The sequence below is a fragment of the Rattus norvegicus genome, chromosome 10 (assembly GCF_036323735.1).
Source record: "Rattus norvegicus strain BN/NHsdMcwi chromosome 10, GRCr8, whole genome shotgun sequence".
NCBI lineage: Eukaryota > Metazoa > Chordata > Mammalia > Rodentia > Muridae > Rattus > Rattus norvegicus.
The window spans coordinates 69499639-69515355 of record NC_086028.1 but is presented as its reverse complement, the minus strand read 5'-3'; the positions used below and the strand labels follow the sequence as shown (position 1 = coordinate 69515355).

The 15717-nt window shown below is 43.4% G+C and overlaps 2 protein-coding genes across 12 annotated transcripts in view; one reads left to right on the top strand and one right to left on the bottom strand.

Moving 5' to 3' along the window:
* Nucleotides 1–3729, bottom strand: part of Acaca (acetyl-CoA carboxylase alpha) — a 262262-nt gene extending 258533 nt beyond the window's left edge. For 2 of the 3 annotated variants that reach the window (XM_039086752.2, XM_039086753.2), the window contains exon 1: nt 3257–3729. In XM_039086752.2, coding sequence (XP_038942680.1) covers nt 3257–3300 — 44 coding nt within the window. In that variant the 5' untranslated portion in view covers nt 3301–3729. The remainder of the gene's footprint in view (nt 1–3256) is intronic. The other variant, XM_039086758.2, reaches the window with a different exon arrangement.
* A 14-nt stretch (nt 3730–3743) lies between these two features.
* Tada2a (transcriptional adaptor 2A) overlaps nt 3744–15717 on the top strand; it is a 47647-nt gene continuing 35673 nt past the window's right edge. The window contains exons 1-4 of one of the 9 annotated variants that reach the window (XM_063269381.1): nt 3744–3858; nt 5560–5673; nt 11046–11152; nt 13727–13786. In XM_063269381.1, coding sequence (XP_063125451.1) covers nt 5649–5673; nt 11046–11152; nt 13727–13786 — 192 coding nt within the window. In that variant the 5' untranslated portion in view covers nt 3744–3858; nt 5560–5648. Of the gene's footprint in view, nt 3908–5559; nt 5674–11045; nt 11153–13726; nt 13787–15717 lie in introns of those variants that run through there. The other 8 variants (XM_039086364.2, NM_001012141.1, XM_039086362.2 and 5 more) reach the window with 8 other exon arrangements.

The following is a 15717-nucleotide window of genomic DNA, read 5'->3' as shown; positions in this document are numbered from 1 at the left end:
CTTATTTTATTTTGAATTTTTAGCCAGGCAGTGGTGGCGCACACCTTTAATTCCAGTGCTTGGGAGGCAGGGACAGACAGATCTCTGTGAGCTCAAGGCCAGCCTGGTCTATACAGACAGCCAGGACTGTTTCGCAGAAAGACCTCCATAAAAAACAAAAAAAATTTTTTTAAATTTATTTTATGTGTACAAGTGCTTTTCCTGTGCGTATGTGTATCACTTGCATGCCTGGTGCCCATGGAGGTCAGAAGGCATTGGATCCCTCAAAACTGGAGTTCCAGATTGCTGTGGGCTACTATTTGGTCCTCTGTAAGAACAGCCAGTGCTCTTAACCACTGATCCACGTCTCCAGCCCCTAGAACTTCTTTTTCCAGCTCGAACATACTACCCCCCACCCCCGGTAACTTTATCTATGCCTTTTGCCTTGTTCCATTTCTGTTTTTTCTTTTCTTTTTTTTCTTTTTTCTTTTCTTTTTTTTGGAGCTGGGGACCGAACCCAGGGCCTTGCGCTTGCTAGGCAAACACTCTACCACTGAGCTAAATCCCCAACCCCATTTCCCTGTCCATTTCTGTTTTTTGAGACAGGAACTCTATGTAACCTTGACTGGCCTGGAGGCTGTGACACAAACCCAACTGGCCTCAACTTGCAGCAATCTTCTCGCCAGTGACTCCTGAGCGCCAGGATTTGAGATGTGTTCCACTCTACGTGGCCAGACCTTTGTCTTTATTCATTTCACCAGGATCTGCTAGTCCTACCTTTCTGGGTGCTGAGGTTACAGAGAGAAAGGGCCGTCTGTTCTCAGGCTGGGGAAAACACAAAGAAACAATTATGCTCGCCCAGCACGCAATTTGAGCCCTGAGCTCTCCACCGAGCGGCAGAATCCTATTGTAATTTCCAGTCAGCGCGTAAAACACAGATCCCACACCAAACTTGGCTTCTAAGTCTGTCTTCTCTGGACTATCCCCTTCTCTTCTGATGGTCCTGCCACTAACACTGTATTGCTTAGGGGAGAAATGGAGAAAAGCACAGACTTCTGTGTCATCCTACCTTTCACTGGAAAGTGTGTGTGTGTGTGTGTGTGTGTGTGTGTGTGTGTCTGTGTGTATGCACGCTCACACATGTGCGTGCACAAATATGTATATATATTTGACCATATGTGCCTCTACATATGGAGGCCAGAGGTTGATGTTGGGTGTATTCCTCAACTGCTCTCCACCTTGTTCTTTGAGGCAGAGTTTCTTCTGAATCTCATCACCTTGGCTGGGCTGTCAGCCCGTGAGCTCCAGGGATGTGCCTGTCTTACGGCTCCCCAGCACTGGGATTGTTAGTGAATGGAACAGTGGTGCTGGTGAGCTCATCTTGGGCCCACATGTGCTCCATTGACTGAGGCATCGCCCCAGCCTCTTCATTCTATTCTTTGAGACAGTCACCATGCCCCAGGATCCTCCCGTCTCCTTCCCAGTGCTGAGGCCAGAGGCATGCACCACCTTGACTAGGGTACCAAAGTTCAAACTCAAACACTTCACAGACGGAGCCGTCCCGCCATACTCTGAAGATTTTAGTTCTTCTTGCATTGATTTTTAAGTTAGCATAATGGGATTCATTATTTGTGTCGCTATCACACCTATGTCATCATACTATTTCATCCCCCTTGGACATTTTAATTTATCCATTTTTTTGAGTCAGGGTCTTATGCACTAGACTGGACTGGAATTTTCTTTTCTTTTTTTTTTTTTTTTTGGTTCTTTTTTTCGGAGCTGGGGACCGAACCCAGGGCCTTGCGCTTCCTAGGTAAGCGCTCTACCACTGAGCTAAATCCCCAGCCCGGACTGGAATTTTCTGTGTTGCCCAAGCTAGTTCCCTGTGTGCTGGGATTACAAGCATCAGTTACTACGCTTTTCTTAAATATATTGATTTCTACCCTTCATGGAATTCTATCATATCTCAGTGAAACCCAAAATCCAGTCAAAGTTTACCAAGGGATATGTGATCTGGGTCCTGGATGTTTTCCATCAAATCTCTTTTCTTTTTTTTTTTTTTTCCCTTTGGTTCTTTTTTTCCGGAGCTGGGGACTGAACCCAGGGCCTTGCGCTTCCTAGGCAAGCGCTCTACCACTGAGCTACATCCCCAACCCCCAAATCTCTTTAATCAGATCTGCTCCAACCACTCTGACCTCCTTGCTTCTTCTCCATGCCAATCAAACCCGTTCACCAGGCCATTGTACCCGCTGTTTCTCATCTCTGGTTCTCTCTAGAAATACACTAAGCTTCTGTTTCTCATGTGATAATTGGATTTCCGCTTGTGTGTTACATCTGCTAAGAGGACATTCTTCCCTATCCTGACTTAAAAGAAAATCTATCGCAGTTGTCTCCGGATCCTGATTCATTTCCCATAAAACCACGTTATGGGGGCATCTTTTTTTTTGGTTCTTTTTTTTTTTTTTCTTTTTTTTTTCGGAGCTGGGGACCGATGGGGGCATCTTTTAATATTTATTATTCACATACTGATATGCAACATGCTTATCTTTGATCGCTTACATATAATACACGAACCTCATATGCAAGAGAATATGTTTTGCTCACTACCAAACTCTCAGCACCTGAGTCAAATGAATGGATTTGGAGATTCAGTAAATGTGAACATTTACATTAAGTGTTTACTTAACGTGGCGGGGGGTGACTTTCATATGTGAATTATTAATGTTTTTTTCTTTTCTACTCTTTTTTTTTTTTTTTTAAAAAGACAGACTTCTCACTCTGTAGCCCAGATTGATCTCAAACTCAAGGCAACTGTTCTGCACTCTCCCAAGTGTTGAGATCACAGATGTGTCACTAAGTACACCCAGCTGCAATTTTTTTTATTTTAACAATGAATTTATATTACCTGCATGCCAAAAAACGTATCAAGAGGTCACATAGGCAGATAGCATATAAATGAATTCCAACAGAAATTGGACACATCTACGAAACAGATTTTTAAAAAGATATTACACATAATAGTTAAGATCCGCCATGGTTGGACTCTCTTCCCCAACGCTTGGTAGCACTGTGATCCTAAGTTATATATTTCAATGCCTAAATTTCCTCAGCTGGACCGTGAGGGCAGTAACAGCGACTCCCTCAGAAAGTTGATCTAGGCGAGCCCTTATGTGTAACCCTCTTTGTACAATGCCTGGCATGCAGTAAGGACGGACTCCACAAATGGAAGCTCTTATAAGAATCTATACTAGTAGTAGAAAGAGATGTTGGGACATACCTAGCCCTCAAGAGTGACATCAGAGTGGACCACCACATCATCATTGCGCTTCCATGTGGGCCTCTGAAGCCCAGAGAGGGGATGGGTCTTTCCAGAGAAGGCAATTTCGACGTCCCAGAAGCATCAGAGTAAAAAGGACCCTCTTCACCCCTCAATTCATTCAGTCTAGGTAATCCATGAGTGGCACAGCGCGGCTCGGGCTCGCCATTCTCCAACCAGTGCCTAGGCAGCCTCAGTTTCCTTGCTTTCAACAGAACTGGAATGGGACTGTTAAGAAAAAATCCAGACTGAACCAGCCGAGGCCGCCTTAGCGCGTGCCACCGGGACGCCAGTGGTGACGGGGAAAGTGACAGCAGGTCAGAGTTCAGGGCCCACCGACAAGTAGCCAGGTACCATGCTCCTCATCCCGGGGCGACGCCACCGGGACCCGCCCGCCGCGGGACTGGAGGAGGCGGGACAGACTCGGCGTGCTCGTGACTGAGTGGTACGGGACCGCGCACGTGATTCGGGGCCGCGCACGTAGGCCGTGGCGCGCACGCAGAGAGTCTGCACAGCGCACGCAGCGGCGGGCTCTTCGGTGCCGAGGTGCGGGACGTGGCGAGGTGAGGCGCGGGGCCGAGCGGCGGGAGCGAAGGCACTCGGGGTCACGAGGTGCGGGCTGGCTCTGCGGGCCACGCGGCGGGGGAGGTTGATGCGGCCCGCGAGTCCCGAGCCCCTCCCCCCCGCGGCTGGCGCTGCCGCACCTTGGTATTCGGGCTGGGCGGTGGAGCGCGGCCCCGGCCCACCTGACCCGCCGAGCCCCCACGTGGGTCTCCGCGAGCCAGTGTTTAGCACCGTTTTGGAGCCGAGGCCCCGGTTCAATGACTTGCCCAAGACCGTGCAGCTATAAGGATGCTGTCTGCACAATTGCCAAGCCCCCGACTCACTCCCCTGTTTTCCTCATGGGGTTCTGACCCTCGCCCCCTTCCCTGCTCTTTCTGGTAATTAATTTAAAGGAAGCCCGTCTGTCAAGGATGTTAGTGTCACTGCGTGGTCTTTTAAGGAAGGAGAGGAAGGAAGATTTTACTTTCTGCAACATTGTGCTTTGCGACGTGAAGTGTTTTTGTCAGAACGTATTGTAGTGTCTTTGACAGTGTAAGGGTCTATTGATAGGGCCCTGCTGTTCAGCAGGCTGTAAAAACATTATGCAAATACCCCAATCTTTAGCGCTTCTGTTTAGCCTGCGCCAGGAGATTGTTAGGATTCCAAGATATAGTCTACATACTTCCATTCAGTACCTGGCATATGGATGTTGGCTGTTATTTTATTCCTGGGTATATAATATGCCTTTGTTGAATTGATTTTTTTTAATTAATTAATTTATTTCTTTAGGCAGCCTCATGTATCTTGGGCCAACCTTGAACTTAATGTAGCCAAGAATTTCCTTGAACTCCTGATCCTCTTGCTTGTACCTCTGGAGTACTAGGTGTAAGCTTATTGGATGCTGGAGTTTGAATACAAAGCATCCTTCATGCTTAAACCCCCTATAGTTGAGCTACAGAGTCCACAACATTCTTCTTCAAAGACCCAGTTTTCTTGGAACTATATAGAGGAAAAACTCACCCCTACCCAAAGTAGCCAAAAAAATCGGCCCTCCACCTTATTATCTAAGCATTACATATACTTTGTGTATCAGTCCCCAAGCTAAAAATGTCAAAGTGAAAAAACTTTCAGGAGAAATGAAGGTGCATTAGCCTTTTAGAAGACTAACATTTATTTGTCCAAGTTGCTAAGTGCTTTGTTTTGGTGTATGTGGTCTGTTTGTTTTTTTCTCCAAGATAGGGTTTCTCTGTGTAGCCAGCGCTGCCTTCCTGGAGCTCACTCTGTAGATTAGGCTGCTTGTGCCTTAGTGCTAGGATCAAAGGTGTGCCTGCCATGCTTGTTTTAGGTTTGGGGTTTCAAGCAGTAGATAGCCAGGGATGACGTTGAATTCCTCCTATTTCTACCTTCTGTTTGAATGAGTAAATTACTGATCAATATATGTTCGGTAGGAGTCCTTAGTTTCCAGTAATAAAATTCAAATTAATTTTTTGAGACAGGGTCTCACTCTGTAGCCCTGGCTGGTTCAGAACTCTCCATGTAGACCAGGCTGGTCTTGAACTCAGAGACCTATTTTTTTTCTGCTTCCTGGGTGTTAGGATTAAATGTTCATACCACTACACCAGCAAGTTCCAGATTTTGTAAGGAGGATTACTTTAAATTCTGTGAGTGAAATGAACCTTGAATGGTTTTCTGATCTGTGTGGGTCTTCTCTTTGTTCATAGGGGACCGTGGGATTGTTAATCTTTGGCAACTTCTGAAGTCTCAAAGCTCTGTATCAAGGAAGATCACACAGCAGTCTGTCAGCTAGAGGATGGACCGTTTGGGTTCCTTTAGCAGTAAGTACAGTGGGACAAGTCTCTAGTGATAATGAATAGCGAGCGAACTAAAATAGAAGTTGATCAGGGAAGCAACGCCTTTGAAATTGAATGATAATGCCTGAAGGAATTATGAATATCACATAATTATCACATATGCAACACAGCTTCATCACTTTAGAATAAAGCCAGGCTGAGTGGACTAGCCCCATATGATTGATCTATAAATAAACATGTTATTTTAAGCCCAAGTTCTCGTGTAGATTGGCTGGCCTGGAACTGGCTTTGTAGCGAAGGATGGCCTTGAACTACTTGTTCATCAAGTAAGTGCTGGGATTCCAGACTTGTATCATCATTGGATTTCATAGAAATAGAAATCATAAAAGTGAGCAGTGCACATACAGGCATGTACAGTCACAAAGTAGGTATTTGTTAGTAAGAACCAGAAGTGTGCTTTTAGGTCTTGTTTCCTGTCATTTTCTCAAAGGCACTCTGCATTTTCCCTTTGTAGGTTCAGCAGAACCTTAGACACATCCAGTTCTACATTTTCATTTTACTAATGTTGCAAGTGTAAATTGGAAAACTCTCACATCATTTCCTTCAAGAAAGGGTTTCTCTGTGTAACTGAGTTGACTATCCTGGAACTCTTTGTAGATCAGGCAAGCTTCTGTTTGGTAATGTGTCTGCCTCTGGGATTAAAGGCTGGTACTACCTCTCCCCGCTATCCCATCCTTTAAAACAATTGTTAGAACCTATCACGATGGCACATTCCTTTAATCCCAGCACTCTGGAGGCAAAGGCAGAGAGATCTTTGTGAGTTCAAGGCCAGCCTGATCCACATAATGAGTCCAGACAACCCTGGACTACTTAATGAGATCCTGCCTAAAACAGCAAACAAAAAACCCACAAATAATAATGATGACAATTTGTCCGTCTGTTTATCTGTTTCTAAAGCCCCTCCAAACGAGCTGCCCTATTTTGCATTCGTACCTGTCCTGTTACCACAGTCTTTCGGCAAAGCTTCATTGTCAAGCTTTGAGTTTTTATTTCTCCTTATGAGCAAATGTAAATAGTTTTCCCCATGCTTAAGACGATCTTTATCTCTCTCCTTCCCTTCCTAACTGCTTTGGCATTTTGTTCTTGAGGTGAATTCTCACTTTGTTGCTGAGGCTGGTTCCAAGTTCTGATTCTTCAGTGAGTGTCTCAGCCTCATCTTCCCAATACTTGGGACTCTAGGAACGCACCACTCACTGTTCCTGGCTTGCTTTTTGTTCTGTTTGGCTTTTTTTTTTTTTTTTTTTTTTTTGAGACAGGGTCTTATTGTATAGCCCTGGCTAACAAGGAACTTAATATGTAACTTAAGCAGGTCTTGAAGTTCCAAAAATCCTTCCTCAGCCTCCCAGGATTTACAAGTGTGGTCCACAACAACAATGTGGTTCTTCCCGTTTTATGTTTTCCTTTGATGGCGTGACTCAAACTTGGGGCCTCAGGAATATCTTTATATAATAAGAATGTCAGTTGCTAGAGAGAGGCTCAGTGGTTAAGATCACTGGCTCCTCTTCCAGAGGGCCTGAGTTCAATCATCACTACCTACATGAGGGTTCACAATTCTTTGTAACTCCAGCTCCAGGGGATCTGACACCTCTGGGTCTCCACAAGCACTGCATGTACACGGTGTATAGACATTGATGCAGCCAGAACACTCATACACATAAAAAAACAAAACAAAACAAAACAAACAAACAAACAAACCAAGATTAAAAGTGTAAAGAAGAATTTCAACTTTTTTCTCTCATGAGTTTGCAAATTCTTTCTTCCAGTTTACATGGTTTTTCAACTTTGTTTATACTGTTTTTGCGTCCGTGTGTTTGTCTCTGTGAGTTTATTTGTACTACGTGTTTACAGGCACCTGTGAAGGCCATAATAGGATTTGGGATCACCTGAAACTGGAGTTATAAATTTGTGGGTACTGGGAACTGAACCCAGGTCTCCTGTAAAAGCAGTAAACATTCGTAAGCACTGAGCCATACTTCTAACCCTGTTTATAATGGTTTTGCTTTTAAGATTTATTTTACTTCATTTTTTAAATTTTTTTTTTTTTTTTGGTTCTTTTTTTTGGAGCTGGGGACCGAACCCAGGGCCTTGTGCTTCCTAGGTAAGCACTCTACCACTGAGCTAAATCCCCAACCCTTTAAAATTTTTTATTATTTTATGTGTATGAGTGTTTCAACTTCTCATTAAGCCTTCTGCACATGCATGCCCGATGCCTTTAGAGACCAAAAGAAGGAGTAACAGATGGTGTGAGCTGCCGTATGGATGTTGGGAATTGGACTCTGATCCTCTGGAAGAATAGCCACTACTGTTAACTGCTGAGCTATTTCTCCATCCCCAAAGATCTTATGTCCTCTGTATTTTTTTATTTACTTGTTTGTTTGTTTGTTTGTTTTTAACTATGTGTGTATTGATATGTACATATGAGTGTGGGTATGGAGACCAGGCAGAGGTGTCAGATCCCCTGCAGTGGCTGGAAGTTATACACCATGAGTAGTCTATAGAACATTCATGCCCACACGTATACACAAAGTGGTTAAATAAATGTAATCAAAATAAATAAACCCTTGATCAGCCCTCTATGCACTCAGTAATTCTAGATTTAGGAAAATACATGGAGAAATGTTTTGTGAAATGTTTTGTGTGTGTGTGTGTGTGTGTGTGTGTGTATCACAGATACTGATAAAGTAACAGACTGTAAATGTCATAAATGCATACATAGCCACTTGTTAGATTAGGAACTTGTTAGATTAATTCTCAACCTTTTAGACCCAGTTATATTCTTTCTATATTTTTTAAGACTCTGATTAATTGACAGTGGAATAGGTAGGTACATTATTTCAAAAATAAAAATAATTCCATAATATAATAGGGTAATTTATAATGAAACAATATAATTTATTTTAAAATAGCAAGTGTATCAATATGTTTTTAAGACATTATTCCTGCTAGATTGATGGCACATACTTGTAATCCCAACACACAGGAGGCTGAGGCAGGATAGACTGAGTTAGAGAATTAAATCTTGTCATAAAAGAGTGGGGGTGGTAGTGTGGGGGGCAGGACATTAAAACTATAGGAGACATGATAACTTAAGCAGTCAACTGCTTAGACCCATAGGGTGAATCACGGCTTCTTACCATAAAAACAGGATGAATCAGTCTGCTAGTGACTGAGAAATGTTACAAGTCTCAGTAACCCCTGGTCAAGTTCTGAACAAAACAGAATCCACCTCCTCTTGTGGACAGTCATATTAGAATATTCAAATATATTAAAACTATTAAAATCTCATTAAGACAGAGTCTTACTAAGTAGCTCTGGCTGGTGTGGACCTCATAAAAATCTACCTGCTTGTCTTCTGAATGCAGGGATTAAAGACATTCACCACCATGCCCTATAGTCAAAAATATTTCCATTGGGGCTAGGACTATGGCTCAGTGAGTACTGTTAGAAACCTGCTTGACTAGCGTGTACAAGGTCAGATCACTAACACTATCAAAAACAAACATTTTTAGCACATAATATAGAAATAGGTCCTAGGGAATGTAATTGTGAGCTTTGTTTTTCTATCTAGCTGAATATTTAATGAAATAATTGAAAGTCGATAAGGGCTTAAGTCAGGGCTTTTTGTTTGTTTTGCTGTGTAGAAAGGAATATCTTGAGTATTTAACATCGACAATCCCAGTTCCTATCTGCAAAGCGTTCATACCGCATCCTACCCATAGCAGCAAAAATCTGCCTTCTTGGAGTTTCAAAATGTCTTCCTAAGGGGTAATTCAGAACCATCAGGTTAGTTCACTGATGAAGTGAAAGTTAAAAAGGATAGCAAAGGGTCAGCAAGATGGCTCAAATCTGAGGACCTGAGTTCAATTTCTATAACCCACATGCTGGAAGAAGAAAGCTGACTCCTGCAAGTTGTCTTCTGGAATTCCACCTGCTGCTGCTGCTGCTGCTCCTAGGAAAGATCTATTGTGATGATATGGATCCACTCGAGCCTAGAAGTTCAGGGCCAGTTTTGACAACTTAAAGCCTGTCTCTTAAAAATAAAAATAAAGCAAGAGTTCAGGGGATGGTGATTTGGTAAAGACTGGCATCTGGGCCTGGAGAGATGGTTTGCCACTTAAGGTGTTCTGTTTTTATAGGGGGCAAGCAGTCAGGTGGCCTGTAACTCCAGCTCAGGGGATCTGACACCCTCTTCTGGCCTCCATTGGCACCTGCACTCAAATGCATGTGTCACAGACATACAAATAGACGTAATTTTTAAAAAACTGACATCTAGCACTTAATATTTTATTTTTTTTTTAATCAGAAGTGGTAGAAGAGAAGTAATCCCTTCACTTTGGAGGTAGAAGTAGATAGATGAGGAGTTGAAGGTCGTAGATGGTGACTAGCCTGGGTTACGTAAGGTCCTGTCTTAAAAACAGCAAAAGGAATAAGCTTCAGGCAGGACATTCTTTTTTTTTTTTTTTTTTTTTTCTTTTCTATTTTTAGGAGCTGGGGACCGAACCCAGGACCTTGTGCTTGCTAGGCAAGCGCTCTACCACTGAGCTAAATCCCCAACCCCCAGGCAGGACATTCTTTACCCTGTCAGTTTTCTCCATGACTTCATTGTAAAGCAAGTGGCTGTTAGAGCAAAGAAGGAAAATGCTGTTATAGAATGTGATAGCTGAACAAAGTAAGTCCCCTCATCTCCCTCCCTAGGCCTTTGTCCCACATCCCAGGGGCAAGCCAGAGAACAATAGGTTGCTCTCACTTCAGAGAGGCAGGATTTAGGGCAACCTGGAACAAAGGTATCTTCCGACTTAGGGCTTTGGAGAATTTATATGTGCCGATTGCCTTCCTAGTTCAGAACAAGAGCCTGCATGCAGCAGTTTGCCGTTTCCTTGGTATCTCAAACCTAGACACAAAGCTTAAATCCTAAACTGGAATTCCTCCAACTTGTTAAGAAAAAAATTCAAACTTGCAGAGAACATGAAAGACCAGAGCAGTGACTGCGCCTGTGTGCTGCTGCCTGGGTAGAACAACTGTTGACCTTTTGTCTGGTTTGCTTTGTATGTGTGCACTGTGTGGGGAATGTGCCTGGTTTACTTTTCCTTGTGATCAGGTGGGCTCTGTAAAACTTTAAAACTTGTGTTTATGAGTTTCTCTGCAGGGGCCTTCTCTGCTTAGTGTTTGAAGCAGTAGGTTCTCTGGAGGAAGGAACACGCCGCCGTGTAATGGACAGGGTGGCTCTTGTTTGTATGTGTGCAATAAACTCATTTTGCTTCCTTACGTCTGTAACATAGTCAGTCTTCAGCCATTTGTAGAGTTCTAAGCTGATGTTTGTTTTCTGTATGTTCCAGATGATCCATCTGATAAGCCACCTTGCAGAGGCTGCTCCTCCTACCTCATGGAACCTTACATTAAATGTGCTGAATGTGGGCCTCCTCCTTTCTTCCTGTGCTTGCAGGTAACTCCCTGAGGAGAGTGTCTCTCCTGGTCTGTTTTGTGGATATAGTAACTCAGTAGCTTAGGACCACCCTGCATGAACTCTCTTCCTACAGGTAGTCTTCCCTGTAGACTTTACCGGGGAGGTCAGGAACGGATGGTGAGACAGACATGACTTCCACAGAGCTGCACAGCTCAGTGCTTACCACTTTCCGGAGTAAACTGAAAGACTTTGATTACAGGATTCCTAGCTGGCAGGGTGTTCCTTTTGACCTCACTGCTTAACTTATTAGAGTGGTCTTGGTATAGATGACAAGGCAACAGAGTGTTTTGTGGGCTATATTAGGAGTAATACTGGTTAGGTGTGCCAGGTACTGCTTAGAGTACCCTACTTTTATCACCCCTAAATCATCACTACAGCGCTGGGAAGTGAGTAAGTAAATATCTCCATTTTACAGATGAAATTCAGCCACAGTCTAAATAATTTGCTCATTGGGATTATCAGGACTTACCCACTCTAAGACACTTGATTCTAAGACACATTCCAGACATGGCAGAGATGGCTCAGTGGGTAAAGTGCTGTGCAAGCTGAGACCTGAGTTTGAATTCCCAATGTCTGTAAAACCTGAGCATGGTAGCATTTGCCTGTAGCCCTGTGCTGGGGAGGGCGTGGAGAAGCTAGGAGGAGCTGAACCACAATCTCTAGGTTCAGTGAGAGACCCTGTCTCAAAAAACAAAGCAGAGAGTGATAAATGAATATCCCCAATAGTGGCCTTCGTAAGGGCGTGCATAGGTGTGTGCACCTACAAACATACGCACACACACACCATTCCGTTTTAGACATGTTAAAATGTAAAAAAGTGATTCTCTTTGAGTTATAAGAATATATATTAGAATCCTAGCACTCAGGTAGAGACAGAGACTGGCAGATCTCCGAGTTCGAGGCCAGCCTGCTCTACAGAGTGCCAGGACAGCCAAGGCCACACAGAGATACCCTGTCTTGAAAAACCAAAAATAAAAATTTTTTTAAAAAAGATTATATACTGGGCATGGGGAGAGAATGGATAGGAGGAGGGAAGGTGAAACCAGCCTGGACTGCATAGCAAAATTCTTTTCAGTATACCAGAACCAAGAGAAAAAAACCCAAAACAATGGCTTTAAGACGACAGTATTCCATCAGGTTGATAGTGTCAGTAGAGGCCTGTAATTTCAGGCCTTGGAAAGTAGAGACAGGAAGAGGAGGACTTCAAGGCCAGACTAGACTACTTGAAGTACATGAGTTCTTGCCTCAAATAAGATAAAAATATATAAAAATAAAAAAAGAGCCTCTTCAAACCATCTTTTGTCTTGTTTTTTATTTTAGTTTATTTATTTACTTTTGGTGTTTGTTTTTTTCTTGCCTCAAGTTCATTTGTAAAAACAGCATAGGACACTGGTCACCTACAGATAGTGTGCAGGCAGGTGTGTCACAGTGGTCCATCTGTCTTCACATTGGCAGGAGGCTTTTCTATGGGGCCTTCACAGGGGCCTGGGCACCTTTGGCAGTCTGAGCTGGAGCCGAAGCCTGGCCCTTATCTGGAGCTGTGGCCTCTGCCTTGGTTTGGACCTTGGGCTTTGATTGGCAGAGCCTACGACCCTTGGCCATGTAGCTTCAAATCCACTTCCCAAGCTTGGGGTGAGCGCTGAAAGCCAGACGGCTGAGTTTGCAACTGAGGCCCTTTGGCATCTTGGGCTTATGGCCTGAGGCTTCACAAGGGCATTGATGGCCTCTGCACACACTTTCACTGCCTTGGCATTGTTGGCCTGCATCTTCTTCAGGCCTTTCTTGTTGTGCTTCTTGGCAAAGCTCATGTTCCCCAGAAACTTGGGATCAACCCCCTTAAGAAATTTGTATCTTTGTGACCAGGGATTCTTGATGCCATTTCCATGCTATTTGTGGGACACTCTGTGCGAGTGACCGTGCGTGCGTGCGTGCGTGTGTGTGGAGTGGTTCTTGGACTTGGCCATGTCTGCACGGCCCCGCAGCATCTGGGACCAGAAGAGAAAGAGCTACTTTTAGTGTTTTAAGACAGGGTTTCTACACAGCCCTAGCTGTTCTGGAACTCACTGTGTATGTAGACCTCTCTGGCCTCAAACTTGCATAGATCTTGCCTCTGCCTCCCCAAGTGCTGGGATTAAAGGCATGTGCTATCACGCCTGGCTTTTATTTTTATTTTTAAGATTTTTTATTTATTTTACGTGTATTAATTCAGTGTAGCATCAGATCCCATTACAGATGGTTGTGAGCCACCATGTAGTTGCTGGAATTGAACTCAGGGCCTATGAAAGCAGTCAAGTGCTGTTAACTGCTGAGCCCCCTTATTTTGATTTTTGAAGACATTGTCTCTTGTAGCCTAGCACCCCTAGAACTGGCTGTGTAGCTGAGTGAGGATGACGTTGAACTCTTAATTCTTCTAGCTCTACCTCCCAAGTGCTGAGGTTGACTCTGGTGCTGTGTGTGCTTAGCAAGTGCTCTACCCACTGAGCCTCATCCCCAGCCCCAAGAAAATACTTTTTTAAAGTAGCTTTTAGTAATTTAACTTTTTTTTTTCCACAGTGTTTCACTAGAGGATTTGAGTACAAGAAACATCAGAGTGATCATACTTACGAAATAATGGTAATGATGACATTGATGGAAATTTTCATTCCTTTTTCAAGTATTTAGACTGAGAACTAAGTTTCTTTCTCCATGTATCTCTGTCCTTTTCCCTTTTCTGAATATGGTAATTATTTAGTAGCCGTTTTAGTTCTTTGTAACCTATTAAAATACTTAAATATAAAAATGGCTGGAGAGATGGCTCCGTGGTTAAGAGCACTAGTTGTTCTTCAGAGGACCTGGGATCAATTCCCAGCACCCACACGGTGGCTCACATCTGTCTGTAACTCCAGTTCCAGAGAATCTATACCCTCATACAGACATGCAGGCAAAATACCAATGTATATGAAGTTTAAAAAAAAAAAACTCACTATAATAAATAAATAAGCAAGCCTATTATAATAAGTAAGCAAATAAATAAAAAACAAATAATAGCTTGACCTAGCTGGGTGATGTGGCTTCTGCCTGTAATTCCAGCTTTTAGGAGGGTTGCCATGAGTCCTAGTTTAAGAGATGTGGTGTGAGACCCTGTGTGGTGACTTATGTGAGAATGGCCCCAGACACTGAGTATCTCATCTCCATTTGGGAAGTAACTTTTCTGTTGCTGTGGTGAAACTCCATGGCCATGGCAACTTGTACAAGCAAGGGTTTATTTAGGGTTATAGTTTCAGAGGTATAGGTCCGTCCATCCCGCTGGGGAGCATAGCTATGGGCAAGCAGGCCTGGCACAGAAGTAGCAGCTGAGAGCTCATATCCTGATCCACAAACAGGAAGCAGAGAGATGGGGAAGACAGGAAACTTCTGAAACCTTATGCCCACCTCCAGTGACAAATCTCTTCCAATAAGGGCCATGCCTTCTATTCCTTCCCAAACAGCAACCAAATAGGGATCGAGTATTCAGATGTCTTGAGACATAAGGGACTCTTTTTTTTTTTTTATTCAAACTACCATACCCTGTCTGAACAACCAACCAACAAATACTAGGGCTGGAAAGATGGCCTGTCAGTTTTGAGTGCCAGCTGTTCTTGAGGACTGGAATTCAGTTCCCAGCTCTGATTCTGGACAACACAACTCCCTATAACTGCAGCTCTAGGGAAACCTGATACCCCCTTCACCCTTCACTGGATACCCACTTCTGGACTCCATAGACACCTCACTCATATGTGCGTGCGTGTGTGTGCGCGCACACACACACACACACACACACACACACACACACACACACACACGGACCATCATTAAAAATAAAATAAATCTTTTAAAAAAAATCAAAGAAGATAAAATAAAAAGAATTTGAAGAGGCAAACTGGTTAATAGGCCAGAAAAGACTTGACTCTGATTTGAGTAATGGCATTGCCACTGTAAAGAAAGAGTGCTGCCACTCTTACAGCCCTGGCCAGTTTGATAAGCCAACATGAACAATCAGTTCTGCTTGACAGGTCAACATGAATAATCAGGTGTGCTTGACAGGTCTATATACCATGTTAAAATAGTTATATCTGTGGGCTGGAGAGATGACTCAGCAGTTAAGAGCACTGGTTGCTTTTCTAGAGGTCCTGAGTTCAATTCCCATCAGCCACATGATGGCTCACAACCATCTGTAATGGGATCTGATGCCCTCTTCTGGCACAAAGGTATAAATGCAGATAGAGCACTCATACACATAAATAATTGTTTAAAAAAGGAAAAAAAAATAGTTCTATCTGGATCCTAGGGAATCTAGCTCAGTGGCAGAGCCCTTCCTTAGTGTACACCAGGCTTTGGATTTGACCTCTGGCACTTCAGGGGAAGTTCTGTGTTTTCAGAGCACTTAAAGCAACTAAAACAAGTTCTCGACACAGACCCTGGTTTTCCTCTCAGTAGTAATTTTGTAGATTAATCATTCAGCACTTATTAGTTTTCTACATTAGTTACTGTTATAAATTATGAAAAATTAAGTGGATTAAGACAAG